The sequence below is a fragment of the Myotis lucifugus genome, unplaced genomic scaffold (genome assembly GCF_000147115.1).
Source record: "Myotis lucifugus unplaced genomic scaffold, Myoluc2.0 scaffold_41, whole genome shotgun sequence".
Taxonomy (NCBI): Eukaryota; Metazoa; Chordata; class Mammalia; order Chiroptera; family Vespertilionidae; genus Myotis; species Myotis lucifugus.
This window is the reverse complement of record NW_005871089.1, coordinates 2,595,630-2,617,732: the sequence shown is the minus strand read 5'-3', so window position 1 is coordinate 2,617,732 and position 22,103 is coordinate 2,595,630. Positions and strand designations below refer to the sequence as shown.

The 22,103-nt window shown below is 39.8% G+C and overlaps 1 protein-coding gene across 1 annotated transcript in view; it reads left to right on the top strand.

Moving 5' to 3' along the window:
- The window catches only part of MYO9A (myosin IXA), a 395,533-nt gene that overhangs the window by 256,449 nt on the left and 116,981 nt on the right, over positions 1-22,103 (top strand). The window contains exons 17-18 of the mRNA XM_023753167.1: positions 14,871-15,014; positions 16,350-16,389. Of these exons, the coding sequence (XP_023608935.1) occupies positions 14,871-15,014; positions 16,350-16,389 (184 nt within the window). The remainder of the gene's footprint in view (positions 1-14,870; positions 15,015-16,349; positions 16,390-22,103) is intronic.

Below are 22,103 nucleotides of genomic sequence, written 5' to 3'. Positions count from 1 at the left end.
TCCTGTCCCGTGCTTCCCCACAGGGTGGACTTATAGGAGTTACACGGGAAGGATGGGAAACCCAACTTAGAATGCATTAATGAGAAGACACACAGATGCCCAACAGACATGAAAAGATGCGCAACATCACTAATTATCAGAGAGATGCAAATTAAAATGACAGTGAGGTAAACCTCACACCTCTCAGAGCAGCTACCATCAAGAAGTCAACAAATGACAAGTGTTAGTCAGGAGATGGAGAAAAGGGAACCTCGTGCACTGATGGTGGGAATGCAGATTGGTGCAGCCACTATGGAAAACAGTATGGAATCGCCTCAAAACATTAAAAGTGGAAATGCCTTATGACCTAGCAATTCCACTTCTGGGAATATGTCTGAAGAAGCCCAAAATACTAATTGGAAAGAATATATGCACCCCTATGCTCATTGCAGCATTACTTATAACTAGTGGCCTGGTGCATGAAATTTGTGCACATTAGCCCCTAGAGTGCCTGGGAGCGCGATTGCGCTCCTCCTGTCTTTCGCCAAAAGTGCTGGGAGCAATTATCAAAGCTTCGAAATGGCGTCCAGTTCTAAGTCTGCTTTTATTAGTGATGATGATATTGCTAAATATGTCAATGTAGTAAAGGTTTCCTTAAGTTTTTGAATATGTAACTTCATTTACTTGCGATTCATAATTTTTTTCCTAAACTGCTGTAAAATCAGCAAAAATGCCTTGGCAATTTTAGCATAGTTTCTAGGATATTGGTTGGCACTCAAAGGGTTAAAAGAGAATTAGAGGAAATATTTTAATATTGCTATTTACCCTTTCTCTATAATAGAAGTGTCAGAGATGAAAGAAAATTAGTAAAATGTATATGAAAATCTCCCTCCTGTCAGAGTCTGGGGTGTGCCACGAGACCCAGAGTCAAGTCCCCGTCCACCCATGCATGCCTCAAAATCGTGCGAGTCCCAGACCCAGCTGGCCCCACCCCCTGCAGGGTGGGGGGACACAGCCTCAGGTGCCCCAGCCCGGCACCGTGCAATGGCGCAGCCTCAGGTCCCCCGTCAAGCCCCACCTGGGGGGGGGGGCGCAGCCTCAGGTCCCCTGTCAAGCCCTGCCAGGTGGGGGGCACAGCCTCAGGTCCCGCATCAAGCCTCACTGGGCGGGGGGCAGGCACAGTCTCAGGTTCCCCAGCCTGGCGCCAGGCAGGAGGTGCGGCCTCAGGTCCCCCACCCCTGGTGCGAAGGCGTGACGTCCATTTGCATATTAGCTCTTTATTATATAGGATAACGAAGATATGGAAGCAGCCCAAGTGCCCATCTATAGATGGGTGGATAAAAAAGTTGTGGTACATTTACACAGTGGAATACTACTCAGCTGTAAAAAATAATAAAATCTTACCAACAGCATGGATAGCCTTAGAGGGTATTATACTGAGTGAAATAAGTCAGAGAAAGACAAATACCATGTGATTTCACTTACATTTAGAATCTAAAGAACAATATAAATGAACAAAACAGAAACAGATATAGAGAACAGACTGTTGATTGCCAGAGGGGAGGGGATTTTGGAGGATGGGTGGAAAAGGTGAAGGGAAGGGATTAAGAAGTATAAATTGGTAGTTACAGAATAGTCATGGCGACATAAAGTACAGCATAGGGAACATAATCAGTAACATTGTGATAACTATGAATGGTGCCAAGTTGGTATTGGGAATATTAGGGGAACACTTTGTGAAGTATATGATTGTCTAACTACTATGCTATACACCTGAAATTAATACAAAATAATATTGAATGTAAACTGTAATTAAAAATTAAAATTAAAGAAAAAGAAAAGCTTAGGCTTCTTTGGATTTTTTAGAGGCAGTGAAAACTGCCTAAGAGGAAAATAAACGCTGGAACTACAGTAGGTCTTTGGGTTACATCGGAGATCTGTTCCTGCGACGTAATGCGATTTTCACCGTAAGTCGGAACCCACCTACATAAGCACTTACGTAACTCACATGGAGCACATACAGAGCAGTAACAAAGTGAAACAATAAAAAAAATTTAAAAGAAAGATAACAATTCCTGACCTTTACTTGTGGTAAATAAATAATAAAAAACATAAAGCACATATGTACATACGTTGAAATGACAGAAATTTTTCTTTTTTATAAATAAATGGGAGATGGCGACGTAATCACGAAACGACATATGTCGAGTCCAACATAACCCGAGGACTGTCTGTAATGGGAAAAAATAAAAAAGAATGCATTAGTGAGTTGGCTACTGCTTACTCAACCCCGTGGGACCAGTTGATAAGCTGAATAATTTGTGTCTCAGGACCATCTGTTTGCCTGCAAAAGAAAGGAGTAAGATCTTATCCCACAGAGATTTATATACTAGTAAGTGCAGAGGAGAAGCCTACATCATATAAAAGGAGCCTGAAACCAGGTGCTATTATAGCATCTCTTTAAAACTATATAAAGTATGTGTGTCTAACCCATCACAGTACTGTTTGCAGGAGCAGTAAACTGAGGATTTTAAATGGTACATATGAAGTGTTTACTGTACCTGTTTTATGGGAAGCTCCTATTGTCTTTGTACATTAATGTAGCATTTGATAGAAGAGACTACACAAAACACATGTACATTAGGAAGCATACCAACAAAATAATCCCTCCACCCAAGATCAGAACCAGAAGATCATTAATACTACTGTAGCCACCTTTATTTTACTTTGTGATCATTTTCCTTCCTCACATCCCACAGGTAACTGTCCTCCAGAATTTCATGTTTATCATTATTGTGCTCTAAAAAAGTTAGTTTTATAATAAACTAGAGGCCCAGTGCACGAAATTTGTGCACTTGGGGGGGGGAGTCCCTCAGCCTGGCCTATGCCCTCTTATAGTCTGGGAGCCCTCAGGGGATGTCCGACTGATGGCTTACCACAGGGAGTGTGCCCAAGCTGTCAGTCAGATATCTTTAGTGCTGCCGCAGAGGCAGGAGAGGCTCCCGCCACTGCTGCTGCACTCACCAGCCATGAGCCTGGCTTCTGGCTGAGCACACTAATCACCAATGGGTAGCTTTTGTGTTGAGTGTCTGCCCCTTGGTGGTCAGTGTGCATCATAGTGACTGGTCTATTTGCATATTAGCCTTTTATTATATACTAGAGGCCCAGTGCATGAAAATTCGTGCACTGGGGGAGGAGGGGCCCTCAGCTCGGCCTGTGCCCTCTCGCAGTCCAGGAGCCCTCAAGGGACATACATAGTGCTGCCACTGAGGCTGGATAGGCTCCCGCCACTGCTGCTCCGCTCGTCAGCCATGAGCCCGGCTTCTGGCTGAGCCACACTCCCCCTGTGGAAGCTCACTGATCACCAGGGGGAAGCCCATGTGTTAAGTGTCTGCCCCCTGGTGGTCAGTGCATGTCATAGTGACCAGTCGTTCTGACGTTTGGTCTATTTGCATATTAGCCTTTTATTATATAGGACTAGTGGCCCGGTGTGCGAAATTCATGCACGGGGCGGGGTGTCCCTCAGCCCGGCCTGCATCCTCTCCAATCTGGGACATACCTCTCGCAATTCGGGACCACTGGCTCCTAACTGCTCACCTGCTTGCCTACATGATTGCCCTATCCCTCCGCCCAAGATCAGAACTACCCCCAAACTGCCCCCCACTGTCAGCCTGATTGTCCCTAACCACCTCTGCCTCAGCCCCGCCACCATGGCTTTGTCTGGAAGGACGTCCGGAAGGTCTCCCAGAAGGTCTCTCAGTCTAATTAGCATATTATCCTTTTATTAGTATAGATAGGATGTATTTTTCTAAGCAATAGATTGTTTGGCTTTGATCGTTTTTGAGTTTTACAGAAATACTAATATGTAGTCTTCTTTGACTTTTTTTCCCTCTCAACAGTATGCATCTAAAATTCATTCATCTTATAATATGTAATTTTTTCTTTTTAGTTGCTATATAATACTATATGATATTGGGGGGAATAGGCAGTTATTGTTTAATGGGTACAACGTTTCAGTTTATCTAAAAGTGCTAGAGATGGAGAATGGTGTTTACACAACAATAATGTACCTAATGCAACTGAATTGTACACTTATAAATGGTTTAAATTAGTAAATTTTATGCTATGTACATTTTGCTACAAAAATATTTAAAAAGGAATTTATGATCTTGGGGGAATAGGGAGTTAATATGTATTGGATACAGAACTTTAATTTGGGTTGATAAAAAATTCTGAAGATAGAGGGTGGTGATGGTTGTACAACAATGTGAATGTATTCAATGGCACTGTATTGTACATTTAAAATGGCTTAAGTGGACAGAGAACAGATTGGTGTTTGCCAGAGGCAAGGTGGTAGGGGATTGACAAAATGGGTGAAAGGTGGTTAAAAGGTACAAACTTCCAATCTACACTAATAAAAGAGAAAAATGGTAATTGGCGTACGACCGCTACCCTTCCCATTGGCTAATCAGCATATCCTTATGCAAATTAACTGTCAGCCAAGATGGCGGCCGGCAGCCAGGCAGCTGGAAGCAAACATGAGGCTTGCTTGCTCCCGTGACTGCAGACTCCAACGTTCTTGCCGGCCTCTGAGCTGGCAGTTTGAAACTTTGTAACAAATATAGCCGGCTGGGATATCAGAGCTGAAGTTATACATTGTTTCGATTATAGAACGGCAAACAAACCAGCAGCGGAAGCCTCAGAGCTAGAGCCAGAGCTAAAGCTGGCCCAGAAGAAAAAAAAAAAAAAGAAAAAAAGGAGTGGTTGGGAGCTTCAGTCAAAACCGCCACCCTGAAAGCAGCCCTCAGCCCCTCACCCACACTGGCCAGGCACCCCTGTGGGGACCCCCACCCTGAAGGGTGTGTGACCAGCTGCAAACAGCCATCATCCCCTCATCCAGTCTGGCCAGGCACCCCAGTGGGGACCCCCACCCTGATCCAGGACACCCTTCAGGGCAAACCAGCCGGCCCCCAGGCCTCTATCCTATATAGTAAAAAGGTAATATGCCTCCCAGCACCGGGATCAGCGGAGCCGAGAGGTCTCCTGGCACCAGATCAGCGTGACAGGGGGCAGCGCCCAAACCCCCTGATCGCCCTGTGGCTCTGTGTGTGACAGGGGGTGGCGCCCCAACCCCCCCCCCCCCCTGCTCTGTCTGTGACGGGGTAGAGCCATAACCTCCCCATCGGCCCTGCCCTGAGTGTGACAGTGGTGGTGCCCCAACCCCCTGATCCGCCCTGCTCTGTGTGTGACAGGGGGCGGTGCCCTAACTCCCCTATCGGCCCTACTCTGTGCGTGACGGGGGAGCTCCCCAACCCCCTGATGGGCCCTGCTCTGTGCATGAGAGGGGGGAGCTCCCCAACCCCCTGATTGGCCCTGCTCTGTGAGTGACAGGGGGCAGCGCCCCAACCCCCTGATTGGCCCTGCTCTGTGCATCACAGGGGGTGGTGCCACAACCTCCCCATTGACCCTGCCTTGAGTGTGGTAGGGGGCGGTGCCCCAACCCCTCAATCAGCCCTACCGTGAGCGTGACTGAGGGTAGCATCACAACCTCCCAATCCGCCCTGCTCTGTGCATGACAGGGGGCGGTGCCCCAACTCCCCAATCAGCCCTGCTCTGAGCCCGACCAGGGGCTGCACCTAGGGATTGGGCCTGCCCTCTGCCACCCAGGAGCAGGCCTAAGCCAGCAGGTCGTTATCTCCCGAGGGGTCCCAGACTGCGAGAGGGCACAGGCCGGGCTGAAGGACCCCCCCTTCCCCCCCGAGTGCACAAATTTTTGTGCACTGGGCCTCTAGTTATAATATAAATAAGTCATGGGGATATAATGTACAGCATGGTGACGATAGTAATACTGTATTATATATTTGAAAATTGCTAAGAGAGTAGAAAAAGTTCTCATCACAGCCCTCGCCGGGTAAATTAGTTGGTTGGAGCATCATCCTATACAACAAAAGGTATTGGGTTTGATTCCCAGTCAGGACACATTCCGTGGTTTTGGGTTCTATCCCCGGTTGGGAGCACCTCCTAGAGGCTGCCAAACATACCCTCAGATGAGGATTAAAAAGCAAAAGTTCTCATTACCGAAAAAAACAAAACGTAGCTATGTGTAGTGATAGCTGTTAACTGGACTTATTGTGGTGATCATTTAGCAATATAAAAAATTTTGAGTCATTATGTTGTGCACCTGATACGAATATAATGTTATATGTCAATTACATCTCAATAAAAATAAATAAAAGTATTAAAATGGTAAATTTAAGTTATGAATATTGTAGCACAATAAAAAATTACATGGTATGAATATACCATAATTGATTTATTCGTTAATTCTGTCAGCGGGTATTTGGTGTTGCTGCTTTAAACATGCTCAAACATATCTTCTTGTTAACCTATTATTAAATCTGTGAGATATATACTTAGTAGTGGAACTGCTAGTTCAGTAGGATGTGTGCATGTTTTATAAGATAATCCAAAATTGTTTTTCAGGGTAGTTGTACCAGTGTACACTAACAGTGGCAGCTAAAAATTCCCTTTGCTTCATTCCTTGTCAACATAACTTATTGTCAGACTTCTTAAATTTTGACAATCTAGTTATAAAATGGTATCTTATTGTAGTTATAATTTTCATTTTCTTGCTTATTAATGATGCTGAACATATTTTTCTATAAAATGTTCTTTGTTTGCCCATATTTTTTAAAAGTTTTAAAAATAAATCTTATGTACTGATCCCACTTAAGTAACATGTAAATATATTCTCCCAATTTGTAGCTCAGCTTTTTACGTTTGTTGTTGTTGCTGTTAATCCTCACCTGAGGATATATTTTTTCCATTGATTTTTTAGAGAGGGTAGAAGAGAGAGGGGGGAGAGAACAGAGAGAGATATAGAGATAGATATTTTTTCCATTGATTTTTAGAGAGAGTGGAAAGGGTTGGGGAGGGCGGGAGAGAGAAACATCTATGTGAGATGGGAGTGGAGAGAAACATCGATGTGAGATGGTCTACTTTGTCCATATATATAATTGATTGGTTGCCTCCCCCATATTCCCTGACCAGAGATGGGGATTGAACCTGCAACCCAGGTTCGTATCCTTGACTTCTTGACCAGAAATTAAACCCTCGATCCCCCAGTTGCTCCCTTGCATAACTAAATATTACCTCACACTTGATTGGTAATTTGGCTGTGTATAGAACTCTTGGTTGGAATTATTTTCCTCAGAAGTTAGAAGACATTGCTACATTGCATTTTAGTTACAACATTCCTGATTTTTGAGCCCTTGTTTTAAATAGCTTTATTGAGATACTAGAGGCCCGGTGCATGGATTCATGCACTGGTTGGGTCCCTTGGCCCAGCCTGCAGGAATTGGCTGAAACCAGCAGTCCGACATCCCCTGAGGGGTTCGGGAGTGGGAGAGGGCACTCTACAAAGTTGCTGATGCTCGGCAGCTCCTGCGTTGAGCGTCTGCCCCCTGGTGGCCAGTGCGCATCATAGCTACTGGTCAGTTGGCCAGTCAGCCGGTCGCTTAGACTTTTATATATATAGATATTTTGCATACCACAAAATTTCACCTATTTAAAGTATACAATTCAGTTGGGTTTGGTGTGTTTCAGAGTTGACCAACCATTCTGAAATGTAATTTAGAGCATTTTTATCACATCTAAAAAAAGCTTCCTACTTACTCGTTTCTCTTCTCCATTCCAACTGTAGGTAAATATGAATCCACTTTTTATTGCTATAGATTTGCTTGTTCTGGAAATGTCATATAAATGGAGTCTTACAATATGTGGTCTTTTGTGTGAAACATGCTTCACTGAGCATAATGTTTTCAAGGATAACCCATGTTATAGCATGTTCTAGTACAGGTACTTAATTCTTTTTTATGGCTACATAATATTCTCTTGTATGGATATTTTGCTTATGCATTTATCAGTTGATCAACACTTAGATTGTTTCCACTTTTTTATGAATAATGCTGCTGTAAACAATCATATACAAGTTTTTGTGTGGATATATACTTTCGATTGTTTTTAGTGTATACCTAGTAAAGGGTCACATGGTGACTGTTCTGTTTAACATTTTGAGAAATTGCCAAACTATTTTCCAAAGTGACTGCAACATTTTATATTCCCACTTGTAACTGGATAAAGAGTTCCAGTTTTTCCACATCCTTGCCAATATTTGTTTTTGCCTGTCTTTTTTATTTTAGCTACCTTAGTGGGTGTGAAGTAGTAGCTCATTGTATTTTTGATTTGCATTTCCCTAATGCTTAATGATGTACAGAATCTTATGTACTTACTAGAGGCCCAGTGCACGAAATTCGTGCATGGGTACGGTCCCTAGGCTTGACCGGCAATTGAAGCGCAAATGTCTGGTATGGAAGGGCAGGTCCCAGCTGACCTCTGGGTCCTGGGCAGCACCTGGGTCCCCGGACTCCTGCGCGCCCCTCTCCACCTGAGTCACGGCACCCACGTCCCCACACAGAGATGTTGTGAGTGCAGCCAGATGCTGCGGGCCGGGATGCAGCACAATCTCTCCTGGCCGGCCTTGCAGACCGGCTCCTGTGCAAACCCATAGGGATCCTGACCAGCCCGTGCAGTCCTGGCGACTGCGGCCTGGCTCACCCAGAAAAGGCCACGCATGTGTGGGGCAAGCTTCTTGCGGGTGCCCGGCACCTGAGTGCGGGGGCTTTCCTGGTGCCCGAGCCCTGGCATCCTGGGGAAGGGTAGCAGGGAGAGTGAGAGTGAGCTCGGCAGACACTCCGCATTCTCACCACACCTCCGTCTCCATCATTCCCACTCCCAGGTAGCTGGCAAGAGGTCACAGTGTGTTCCCGACACCCTCCATGTTCCATGTCTTCCCCTGGTGGTCAGTGCATGTCATAGGGAGCGGTTGAACTCCTGGTCTCTTGGTCAAATGATCGCCCGAGGGAACAATTTGCATATTAGGCTTTTATTATATAGGATTGGTGATTTATCTTCTTTGATAATTCATATGTCTTCTGAATAAGTATCTACTTTGCCCATTAAAGATCATTTCTTTTTGGTATGTATTCTTCTTTCCAAGTATAAATATAATTGTCTTAAACAAAACTGTGATAATACAATCATATTTTATATAAATTAATAATACATGCAAACATCTTTTTATGCCATTAAATATTATTCTGCAACATGATTTTTAATGCCCTCATAGACTTCCATTGAGTGGGTATAACAAAGTCTATTTCACCTATTTCTAATTATTGGTTATCTGGGTTGTTACTAATATTTTATAGTGCTGAAAATTTTTGTAATTAAAATGTTTGATTATTGTCTTATCTCCTGTCCCTCTTAATAAAAAGCCTAACCAGAAGAACAGAACAAAGTTGTTATAAAAATTTAAAGGTACTGACTTGGCTACCCAAAAAAAGTATTAGAGAGTTTAAATAAGGAACTAATAGGAAAATAATTTTTAAGGTTATTTTCTATTTTTCAAAGCAGGATGTTTCAAAAATAGTACAAAGGGAAAAAAAATAGTTCATTGAGTCTCATGTACTCTTCATTCAGTTTCCCTTAAGTGACATCTTATTTAATAGTAGTACATTATCAAACCCAGGAAATTTATATTAATACATTCATGTTAACTGAACTACAGTTTATTCACCATTCAAAATATGCATATATGTGTATCTGTAGTTTTTTTGTAGTTTTATCTCATGTATAGATTTTTATAATTTTTTATTAATATTTTATGTGCATCAGTATTCATAAAAAAGCAAATCTAGAAGCAGTTATACTTGGGGTCTTATATTCTGTTAACAAAGAAAAGGTTATTTTGGCTTTAGGGAATGATTAAAAAGTGGGGAAATGACTCGGAAATATTTGGGGAAGCTAATGGAAGTTATTTTCATAAGGTTTGTTAATGCAAATTCATCTCAGTGTCTGTTCTATGTCTCTGATGAGAAGAGTTGCTCTACTTTTCCTTGTAAGGGAGAGAGGGACACCTTCACAAAGGGGAATTTATGCCTTGCTTTTGAGGGCAGAGAACTAACTCTTCCTGTTATGTGTTGATTCTCAGTTCCTTTCAGCTAAAAATAATCCTTATGCCAAAGTAGCATATTTTGGGGTTATATATCCTAACCCTCAATAATTTTTTGAGGTTAACTTTTTTCTCTAAACACAGTGCTTAGTCTGTCAGATAGTTCATTCCTTTTATTTCTGCGTAATTTTCCTATTTTTAAATAAGGTTCTCTTAGTATTTTTGAGTGATATATTTATATATTCCAGACATAGTTCCCTTATTAGGTATATGATTTGAAAGTATTTTCTCTCAGTCTGAGAGTTAATTGTCCTTTCACTTTTTTATGGTAGTGTTTTGAAGTGGAAAAGTTTTTTATTTTGATGAAGTCTAATTTATCTGTTTTTTTGGCTATCCTTTTTTGTCATATTTAAGAAATTATTACCTAAGCCCATGTCACAAGGGTTATATTTTTTCCTAAGAATTTTATAATTGTAACTCTTAAATTTAGATGTACGATCCATTTTGAGTTTATTTTTTGTATCTGTTATAAGATAGAAGTCCAACTTCATTCTTTTGCCTGTGGAGATCCAGTTATCTCAACACCACTTGTTGAAAATACTGTTCTTGCCTGGCTGGTGTGGTTCAGTAGTTGTGCATTGACCAATGAACCAGAAGATCCATGGTTCAATTCCTGGTCAGTGCATATGCCCGGGTTGTGGGTTTGATCTCTAGTAGGGGTCATGCAGGAGGCAGCCAATCGATGATTTTCATCATCTCTCTCTCTCTCTCTTTCTTCCTCTCTCTCTCTTCCTTCCTCTCTCTCTCTCTCTCTCTCTCTCTCTCTCTCTCTCTCTCTCTCAAATAAATAAAAACATATTTAAAAAAAGAAAATACTGTTCTTCCCCCATTGAATTATTGACACCTTTTCAAAACTCAGTTGACTATAACTGATAGCATTTATTTCTGGGTTCTCAATTCTATTCCACTGACCTTATGCCAGTACCATGTTATCTTGATTAGTGCAGCTTTGTGTGTGCTTACACATCAGGAACTATAATTCTTCCAGCTTTGGTGTATTTTGTAAACATGATTTTGGCTATTTTGGGTTCTTTTCATTTCCATATGCATTTTAGGATCAGCTCGTCAGTTTGTTAAAAAAAGGCAGCTGGGGTTTTGATAAGGTTATGTTGAATCTGTAGATCAATTTGGGGAGTATTATCAGCAAGGCTGAGATAGAGTAAGCTGGGGAAGGGTGATAGGAGATAAAATTGGAGGAGGATGCCATGTTACATATACCTTTTATATTATACTAGAGGCCCGGTGCACGACATTCATGCACTGATGGGTGTGGGGGTCCCTTAGCCCAACCTGCACCCTCTCCAATTTGGGAGCCCTCTCCAATCTGGGAGTTTCTGTCTGTCTTTGCAATCATATGAGCGAATTGTCTGAGACCCCAACTCAGTTTGGTTTGTTGCTCACAGAATAATAGAGGCATTTTTCTTTTTCTTTGCTTCATTGGAGATTTCCTGGAAGTTTTAGGATATCTTCCCTTTAATTTTTCCTAGACACTCTGATTTTACTTATGTCTCTCACCTTTGGTTTCCCTGCATCCCCCACCGCCACAGTAACTTGCTCCAGGCTCACTTTGCTCTAGTGCAGTGGTTCTAAACCTTGGCTGCACATTAGAATCACCTGGGAATCTTTTTAAAATCCTGATTTCTGGGCCGCATCCTCCAGAAATTGTTTCTTTGTTATGGGGTGGGGCCACAACATTAGTAACAAACAAACAGAATTTCCGGAGGATGAGGCCCAGAAATCACGATTTTAAAAAGATTCCCAGGTGATTCTAATATGCAGCCAAGGTTGAGAACCACTGCTCTAGTGTCTAGGACAGTGATGGTGAACCTATGACACCTGTGTCAGAGGTGACACGCGAACTCATTTTTTTGGTTGACTTTTCTTTGTTAAATGGCATTTATATAAAATAAATATCAAAAATATAAATCTTTTTTATACTATGGTTGCAAATATCAAAAAATTTCTATATATGACACGGCACCAGAGTTAGGTTAGGGTTTTTCAAAATGTTGACACGCTGAGCTCAAAAGGTTCGCCATCACTGGTCTAGGAGTTCCATCTGCCACCGAACTACAATCCCAGCATTCCTGGTGCTCCGCGCACTCTGGGCTTCCACTTCCAGTTCTGGGGCTGCCACCAGAACTACTATTCCCAGAATTCCTGATGCTCCCCGTGCTCTTGTTTTTTCCTTCCTGCTCTGTCTCCGTCCCATGGCCTCCCACTCTGCCAAGTCCTCCAAGCCTCCAGGTCTCCCTCTATGCTCTCCATCTGGCAGCTTGAGGAGCCAAGTTCCCCAAGCCGCTCCACTCTCCGCCAGCACCTGTGTATGCAAATTAACCCACCATCTTTGTTGGGTTAATTTGCATACTCACTCGTGATTGGCTGGTGAGTGTAGCGGAGGAACAGTCAATCATGTTTCTCTTTTATTATATAGGATAAGAATTTTTGGCTTTTAATGGGAATGAGAAAAACACAGGATGATTTTTTTAAAAATAATTCTTTATTGTTGAAAGTATTACATATGTCCCCTTTCCCCCCCATTGACTCCCCTCCAGCCCTCCTCCTCCCAACTCCCTACCTCACCCCAGGGCTTCAGCACCCTATTGTCTGACACAGGATGATTTTGAACAAAACACTGACCTGATTAAGCTTATAGGTTAAAATAAATGATCTGACTGACTTCTTAATATATCTCAGACTCATTAGCAACATTTCTGCCTCTGGAACTTTTGTGTTTTTTCTTCTCTCTACATGGACTACTCTTCTCCCAGATAACTGCTTGATTTTTTTAAAAAAATCTCGTTTACATCTCTGTGTAAATGGAACCTTATTGATGCTAACTACCTTATTAAAAAGACTAACATTCTCACATTTTAAAAAAATACTTCTTTTCTGTTAAAATTTCTCCTTAGTGCTTGTTATGCGGCATACAATATATTTTGTCATGTGTTTATTATTTGTCTTTTTCCACCTAAATTTAATCCTCATGAGGGTAGAACTTTTAGTATGTTAATTGGTATATGCCCACTGCTGGAAAAATAATTGACACTAGTTGGTGCTCAATAAATATTTTTGAATGTGTGAAAGTACTGCATTTTCATTAGTGTCATATTTTAATTTTCATACATTTTTTTGTTACTAATTTTATCTTTTCTATGCTTACTTTTTATAGCATCTTGTTCTTATTTTATACATGGAATATTTTCTCTCAACTCTCTAAAGATAATAATGATAGCTTTAAAAATTATTTTCCCTGTCTAGTCTTTTTCCTTCAAGCTATTTGTGTCATGATTGTTTTGATCTTTATGTTTCATGCTAGGGACTTCCTTCAGATGTCTAGTGAGCCTTGGTCAACTGTTCATATTTAGGATTGAGATACTGAAAAGCTAATTGGAATCTTTGAGTAGTCTCTGGAACTTACCAGTATCTTTGGGTCTTTCCTCTTGGCATAGTCAGATTTCACACAAAAGTTTATTCTAATTTTCTGCCTGGAGACTATACAGTTGACCTTTGAACAACACAGGGGTTAGGGGCACAGACCCTCCTGTGCACTAAAAGTTACACATATAACTTTTGACTTTCTAAAAACTTAACTACTGCTAACATAAATAGTCTATTAACACAGCTTTTATATGTTACATGTATTATGACTATTCTTACAAGAAAGTAAGCTAGAGAAAAATAATGTTATTTAAAAATGTTATTAAGAAAAAAATACATTAACAGTATTTATTGAAAAAATGTATGGACCTGTGCAGTTCAAATTTGTGTTGTTGAGGGGTCAACTGAAGCACAGATGCCAGCATTCTGGAGCCAGCTGGGTAACAAACTGAGACCTCTGTTTTCAGTATTTCCTTTGACTTCTATATAACATACTCATCCTCCATTGTGCATGGTTTTCTCTTTTATCCTCTTGCTTATGTAAGTGAGGGATGGTCATCCGGTTTCATGGACTTTTAAGTGCTTCTTAACCTGACTTTCAACTAGGGCTCCCATTTTTAACCTACATTTTCACCACTTCCAAAGGTACTTGCTACTTCCAGTTTCAGAGCCTTTGGGGAGTCCTGCAGAGTAAATAGAGATGCTTCTTAACTTTTCCCACAACCAATTTGTTTACTACTGAAAAAGCTATTTACTCTCTACATCTGTTCCATATTTCAAAAATGTGTTAGGGTTGTGTATTAGTGTATTCTCTTAAATATTTATTCCTTTAAAAGTTATTAATGCTTTTACGGGTTTCTGGAGGAATTCAAATATGAATGCAATTTGCTGTCTACCTGGAAAGCCCCCTGTTAACTCTTTTTATTGTAATCACTGATAATTTTATTTGTTTTGTTCATTCCTATATCTTCAGTGCCTAGAATAGTGCTCAGCCCTAGTGGACATGTGTGTAATAGTGAAACCTCCCAAGAGGAAATGAAATATTCCACAATGGGATGGCCTGTTAGAATTGGAAATTCCTTCAGTAGCATTTGAAAGTTCTAAAATCTAACAAAGACAAAAGCCTTTACATTATATTATATACTGATTGTTAAACGGTTACAATATATTTAAAGACAGCTGTATGATGTCATCTACATGCACACTTGCATGTAAATATGCTAGAATCCATAGAAAATTTTTTGTTTTGAATGAATAAAAGATTAGTTTAAATTGATTGATAATCTCTCTGATAAAAAAAAACACTTGCTGCTTGTTTAGCATTTTGTCTAAATTAAAACTTTATGTTTAAAGTTTCATTTTACTTTTTAAAGCAGTTTAGAGTGTTAGAGATGTTTTAATTAACTAAAGCAAATTGTACTATATTTAATTTTTACAGTGATACATTTGATATTGCCTGGAATGGCAGAACTGGGATTCACCAGAGCAGACTATCAAGTAACACCTCCTTGCTTGACAAAGATGGGATATTCGCTAACTCAGCTAGCAGCAAACTATTGGAAAGAGCCCATGGAATTCTCACGTTAGTATTAATCAGTGATGTGGATTACTTTATGTGACAGGTTTAAAATCCTGGGTGAAAAAAGAGGGAGTGATGGAGATACTACTTCATGAGTAGAATTTTGAGTTAAAGCAAGATTAAAAAATACTCAACATTTAGAGCTCTCAATCTTATGTATTATTAAGCTGGTATGTTTTTGTTTGTTTTCATCTCACCAGAAGAATCATGGTTGAATATATACTCATTATAGAGATGATTCTTTATTGCTCTTTGATGGACCTTACATCCAGAGAGAGAAAACACTATTAGTCCTTTTTAAGATTCCTGGTTTTTATCAGCAATTGTCCTTCAATTCTGGCAGTCCTAACAGATTGGGCAGGAAAATTCTCTATGAAATGGTGAATGGTACCACATAGAGTGATAGATACATAACACTTATCCAGTTGGTTTGAGGACATAGATACACCATGCATGGTAGACCACTTAAAAGTTTTTAGCTACCTATATCAACATATTCCAGATACTTCCAAAGCATAGTTTTGGACCACTAGCTGGAGGTGTGACTAAATTGGATTCCTTAATCCCTAAGTTATTGTTTAACAGTGTCATATTTCAATTTATGTGAATCTTGCTATAATCCAGAATTATGAATTAACTAATTTAATTCTCACAATAACTCTAAGAGGTAGGTGGTATTATCATTCTTATTTTACATTACCATGTAATGAAACCAAGGCTTGAGAGGTTAAAATCATATCTTAGTAGGTGAAAGAGCTTAGATTCAAGCCCAGGTCTTTATGACTCCCCAACCCACGTTCATCATTATTAGCTTGTGTTATCTTTCCTTCTGTGGCCATAATAAAAAATAATGGTCTTGATGTAAGTATGCTTTTGAATTATGAATAAGAAAAAAAAAGGAGAAGAGAATTTTTAATTTCCCAAAGTGGAAAACCGTAAGTTTTAGTGAAAAGTACATTTAAAAAATTCATTAAAATATAAGCATCTATTTAAACTCTTAAAGTGACAGAAACAAAACTTCTGTAGTCATTAGAAATTAGAGACCTATTAACATCCAAAAGAAAATGAAACTTAAGCTTTAAATATACAACATTATGTTATTGATTATCAGGCATAAGTCTGTTTATACCTATATTACAGAGCAGGCATCTCTTTCCTTGTTGTCTTTTTGCTATCCTTCCTTCCTAAAGGTGCCTGCTTAGTTGAATCAGACAGCATTTTCATATAAATGATCTGTGTCATGGAAATGGATATATAACCTGTTGTTTCAATAGAGACCTTGAAATCATTCATCTTTACAATAGTTTTTTTTTTTCTGTTTATGATTTGTCTCTTTAGGAGAAACAGAAACTTCAAATTCAAGCCTGGCCTTCCAAAGGTGGGTATTATGAAAAATCTTTTACCCATTGGTGTCCTATTTCATAATTATATTTTTATTACTCATGCAAATAATCTTTAGAAATCAAAGATAAGAGATACCTTATTTATACCCAAAATAGGGACTGCATGCATTCAGTTAAATTCATTTTAGAAGTAAGATTGGATGTTATAAAATGGCCAAGCTTGATGATTCAGGTAGATTTATTTGTGCTATATCTTTTTTCCTAGTATTTGAAAAACCTCTGAATAAAATGCAAATTTTTATTGAGTAATTGCCTCTTTACATGAGATCTGAATAAAATGCAAATTTTTATTGAGTAATTGCCTCTTTACATGAGATCTTTTTATTTCTCTTTGAGCCAGGTTAATATCAAAATCTGAATTTTACTTGATTTTTAAATAATTTCTAATTAGACCTTGCCTAATTCTTATTATCATTAGCATTAGTTAGTTAAGTTTTCCTGTAAAGGTCCATATAGGCTTACAGACCTATGGTCTCTGTTCTAACTACATAGCTCTGCTATGTAGCACAAATGCAGCTCTAGACAATACATAATTGAATGAGTGTGACTGTATTCCAATAAAACTTTATTTATGGACACTGAAGTTTCAGTTTCATATAATTTTCACATGTTCTTAAGTATTATTTTAATTTTTTTCAAGCATATAAATTATATAAAAAATAGTGGGCAGGATTTGGGCCTTGGTGAAATCCTATAGACTCTTTCATATCTTGTTTTATGAAGCATTTTTGCATGCATCTGTACAACATTTATAGCTAGTGGAAATAAGATTCAGTCACTTGTATTCAAGGCACATCTCATTTTATTGAGATTGGTAGTCTTTAGAATGCTTCATTTTTACTACAATCCCAAACAGTTAAACATCAGCAAATATTTAAAAAATGCAACTTTCAAAAATCCCTAGCCCTTTGTTAATATAGTTTTCTTTTTTTAAGTATATTTTTTATTGTTGATAGTATTACAAATATTTCCCACTTCCCTCTCCCCAAACCTCCATCCCCCCATGCCCCAGGTCTCCATTACCCTATTGGCCATATCCATGGGCTATGCATATCCTATATAATAAAAGCCTCATATGCTAAGTGTCTGCTCATATGACATGCACTGACCACCAGGGGGCAGACAGTCGACTAGTTGACCAGTTGCTATGACATGCACTGACCACCAGGGGGCAGATGCTCTGACCGGTAGGTTAGCTTTCTACTGGGGTCCAGCTGATTGGGACTGAGCGAGATGGCCAGACACGCCCTGGAGCCCTCCTGTGATCCCTCCCCGGCTGGCCAACCTCCCATGTCCCTCCCCGGCCCCGATCATGCACCGGTGGGGTCCCTTGGCCTGGCTTGCGCCCTCTCGTAATCCGGGACCTCTTGGGGGATGTCAGAGAGCCGGTTTCGGCCCAATCCTGCAGGCCAGGCCAAGGGACCCCACTGGTGCACAAATTCGTGCACCAGGCCTCTAGTAAGTATATAAGTTCTTTGGTTTCTCTCTTCTTGTCCCCCTAACCTCACATTGAGGTATGTCAGTCTGTTCCATGCCTCTCTGCTTTGGGTCTTATTTTGTTGGTCAATTTATTTTGTTCATTAGATTCCACAAATAAGTGATATTATGTGATATTTGTCTTTCTCAGTTTGGCTTATTTCACTTAGCATAATATTTTCCAGGTCCATCCATGCTGCCCCAAAGGACAAGAGATCCCTCTTTTTTATAGCTGCATAGTATTCCATAATGTAAATGTCCCACAGCTTTCTATTCATCTGATGATGGGCACTTGGGCTGTTTCCAAATCTTAGCTATTACAAATAACACTGCTTTGAACATAGGGGTACATATGTTCGTTCTGATTGGTGTTTTGGGGTCTTTAGGATATATTTCCAGAAGTGGGATCACTGGGTCAAATAGAAGTTTCACTTTTAATTGTTTGCGGAAACTCCATACTGTTTTCCATGGTGGCTGCACCAGTCTGCATTCCCACCAGCAGTAAACTAGTGTTCTCTTTTCTCCACATCCTCTCCAGCACTTGTCGTTTGTTGATTTGTTGATGATAGCCATTCTGACACGTGTGAGGTGATATCCCACTGTGGTTTTAATTTGCATTTCTCTGATGATTAGTGACTTTGAGCATTTTTTCATTTGTCTCTTGGCCATTTGTATAGTTCTATTTTGATTGTACTTTCCTTTTTCTCTCTTAGAATTTATTTCCACTCAGTTCTCTTTTGATAGTACTTTCTTTTTTTGTCTCCTTTTTCATCTTCTTTAATTCTCACAACACCTTGTGAGGTGGGCATTACTACGATATGATTAAATGAATGAATGGTTTCAGATTAAACCTCAACAATAGCTTTGTTTTCTGATCTTCTTACTTGACTGACTTCTTTTAAGGCTTCCTGATTGGGTGGGCAGGGAGAGAGACCAGGGGATAGGCACCTGCAGTCCAGCTCAGGCCCCCATTTCTCAGGCCCCTGGATGCTCAGCAGGGGAGGCTGAGCTGCTTTCAGATTCAAGCCTTTTGTGCTTTCGCATGCCTCTGGCCTCAGGTGGTGGGGCCACACCTGGCTGGCGCTGGGGTCTTGGCTGAGATGTTGTTCCGCCAGTGGACACAAGTTCATTCAGAGGGTATGACTACATTCCAGAGAGAATATTTTCCACTTCAAGATGTCAAACGACCACACATCACTCTGGGTAGTATAAGCCTTGTAAAAAATGGCTTTAGGCGCCATCCACTTGAGAGTCTTGCATCTCTATTCCAGATATAGTCAGGGTCTTTGTAGATGTCTCTGGCCAAACCAAAGTCACAGGTCTTCACATTGTTATCATTAGTTAGAAGGATGTTCTGAGCAGCCAAGCCCTGATGAATGCATTTTCTGGAAGCAAGGAACTCCATGCCCTTGGCCATTTGGAAGCTATAGCAGATTAGGTTCTCCAAAGTGAAGGCAGTGCTTGTACAGATTATTGGAATCTACTTGGTGAGTTATTGTGGCCCCCAGAAGGTGGCCATTAATTCTTCCTCCTCATCAGATTCACTATAGCTCTTGTTCTCAATGATTATTACAGATAGTACTTTCCCTTTTCCCTCTTAGAATTTATTTCTGCTCATACCTTGAAGCTGTCACTTCTGTTAAATCTACTTTTCTAACATGACCTCACTTTTAATTTCCAATTTTTTACTGACAGTTGCCCTGTTGTACATTTCTACTTTGTTGTACATTCCTGCTCATCTTTCTTTCTTGGTGCCCAGAGTGATTTTAATATGTCATTTCCTTACTAAATTTTTAGTTACTCAGGCTCAAGACATGAAGTTAATTTTAGTCTTCTTTAACACGAGCAGTATCATCTTTTTATAAATTAATTTAATTTCAATTACAGTTGACATACAATATTACGTTAGTTTCAGCTATACAACACAGTGATTAGATACCTTACAAAGTGATTTATATACTTTACGAAGTGATTATCCTGATAAGTCTAGTACCCTTCTGGCATCATACATAGTTATTACAATATTACTGATGATATTCCCTATACTGTACTTTACATCCCTGTGACTGTAATTGTAACTGGTAATTTATATATCTTAATCCCATATTTTTTTCATCTATTCCCCCACCCACCTTTTGGCAACCATCAGAATGTTCTAGAGTTTGTTTCTGTTTTGTTTATTGTTTTATTGTGTTTTGGTTTTCTTAGATTCTATATATAAGTGAAATCATATCGTATTTGTCTTTCTCTGTCTGACTTATTTCACTTAACATAATACCCTCTAGATCAGTGATGGCGAACCTATGACACGCATGTCAGAGGTGACAGGCGAACTCATTTTTTTGGTTGATTTTTCTTTGTTAAATGGCATTTAAATATATAAAATAAATATCAAAAATATAAGTCTTTGTTTTACTATGGTTGCAAATATCAAAAAATTTCTATATGTGACACGGCACCAGAGTTAAGTTAGGGTTTTTCAAAATGCTGACACGCCGAGCTCAAAAGGTTCGCCATCACTGCTCTAGATCTATCCAAGTTGTCACAAATGACAAGATTTAATTTTTTTTTATGGCTAAGTAACATTCCATTGTATATATGTACCAACTCTTCTTTATCCATTTGTCTGTTGATGGGCATTTGGATTCCTTTCATATCTTGGCTATTGTAAATAATGTCTAAGCAGTATCTTTTTAATGTTTGTTTCTGCACCTTGTACAGCAAGCACTAAATAATAGGTTTTTTTAAAAAAGAACTGATTAATTAAGCTGAATAAATCAAACAATGAAAATGGAATTAAGAAAGGAATAAAGTAGATAATGAATGGAAGATCTAAGAAAGAAATTAACTCGATATTTTTTTCCCCACTAGATCTCTTTTCTGCATTCTAGTTTGTGGTTTCTGTCACATCATGCTGGACTATTGCAGCTGTCACTTAACTGGATTCATCTCTCTCTTGTCCCTTTAGTCTCTTGCCTTCCACCTTGTTCTGTTTTGCCTTGTCTCCCCATTTTTCACTTGTCCTATTTTATCTTCTTTATAAATCTTAATAACCCTCAAGTTATCATTTATTTTATAATGCCCTTGTAGCCTGTTTCCCTGTACTTAAATGTACTGTATTCCAAACACTTAGAACAGAGCCTGATCTGTAGTAATCTGAATATTTGTTGATTGATCTGAGTATGGTGATTTTATGGGCAGAAGTCTGGCCTCCAGTTGCTAAGGAAACAATGCTCAAAAATCATTAGTTGCTAACCATCCATCCATTCATTCATCAAAACTAATAGTTTTTGAATACCTACTCTGCACCAGAACACAGGCATTAGGGGTACAGGGATGAACAGTCTAGTCTTTGCTTTCCTTTAGTTTATCTTCTAGTGAAGAAAATGTAAATAAATATATGAAAAGATAATTAGATGATATGTGCAAAGAGGAAAATGAAATGACATGTTGACTTTTGGGGTAGTTAAGCAAGAACTTCATGAGAATGTTTTGGGCATTTAAGCTAGAAGTTGAATGCCAAGAAAAATCAAGCCATGTGAAGATCTGGCTTCAGAGTATTCCAAGCAAATATATATATGTTATTGTTTTACATGGTATTTTTTGTCAGTAGTATTTGCAAATATTTCTCCATGTCAGGAAATACAGGTTTTTATTTTTATTTTTTTATTTTTTTTATTTTAATTTTTTTTTTTGCTAAAAGTATTACCAAGGGTATTACGTATGTGTCCTCCCCCCTCCCCCCCCCGCCCTTGACAATCCCCTGCCCTCCCTTACCCCCCAGTGTCTTATGTCCATTAGTTATGCTTATATGCATGCATACAACTCCTTCGGTTGATCTCTTACTCCCCTCCCTCCTGCCCCTCAACCCTCCCTGGCCTTCCCACTGCAGTTTGACAATCAGTTTGAGGCAGCTCTGCCTCTGTAGGGGGAATGATGAAAGATTTTAATGATCTTTTGTAACAATCACTAAGTGAAGCTCCGGGCAGCGCCGTCTTACAAGCCTTTTAGGCTACAGTAGAGGGCTCACCTTACAAAGAAGTTTAAACGGGAAAATGCTCCGTCTACAGCAGCTCGGAAGCCTCTGGGGATGAAAACGCGAACAGACGCGGGAACGCGCATTATACTAGATAGACCCGAAGATAGATGCGTAGATGGGGCTCGGTGAAGAGAGGAGGTCACAGAGCTTCCAAAAGGGCTATAGGAGTGGAAC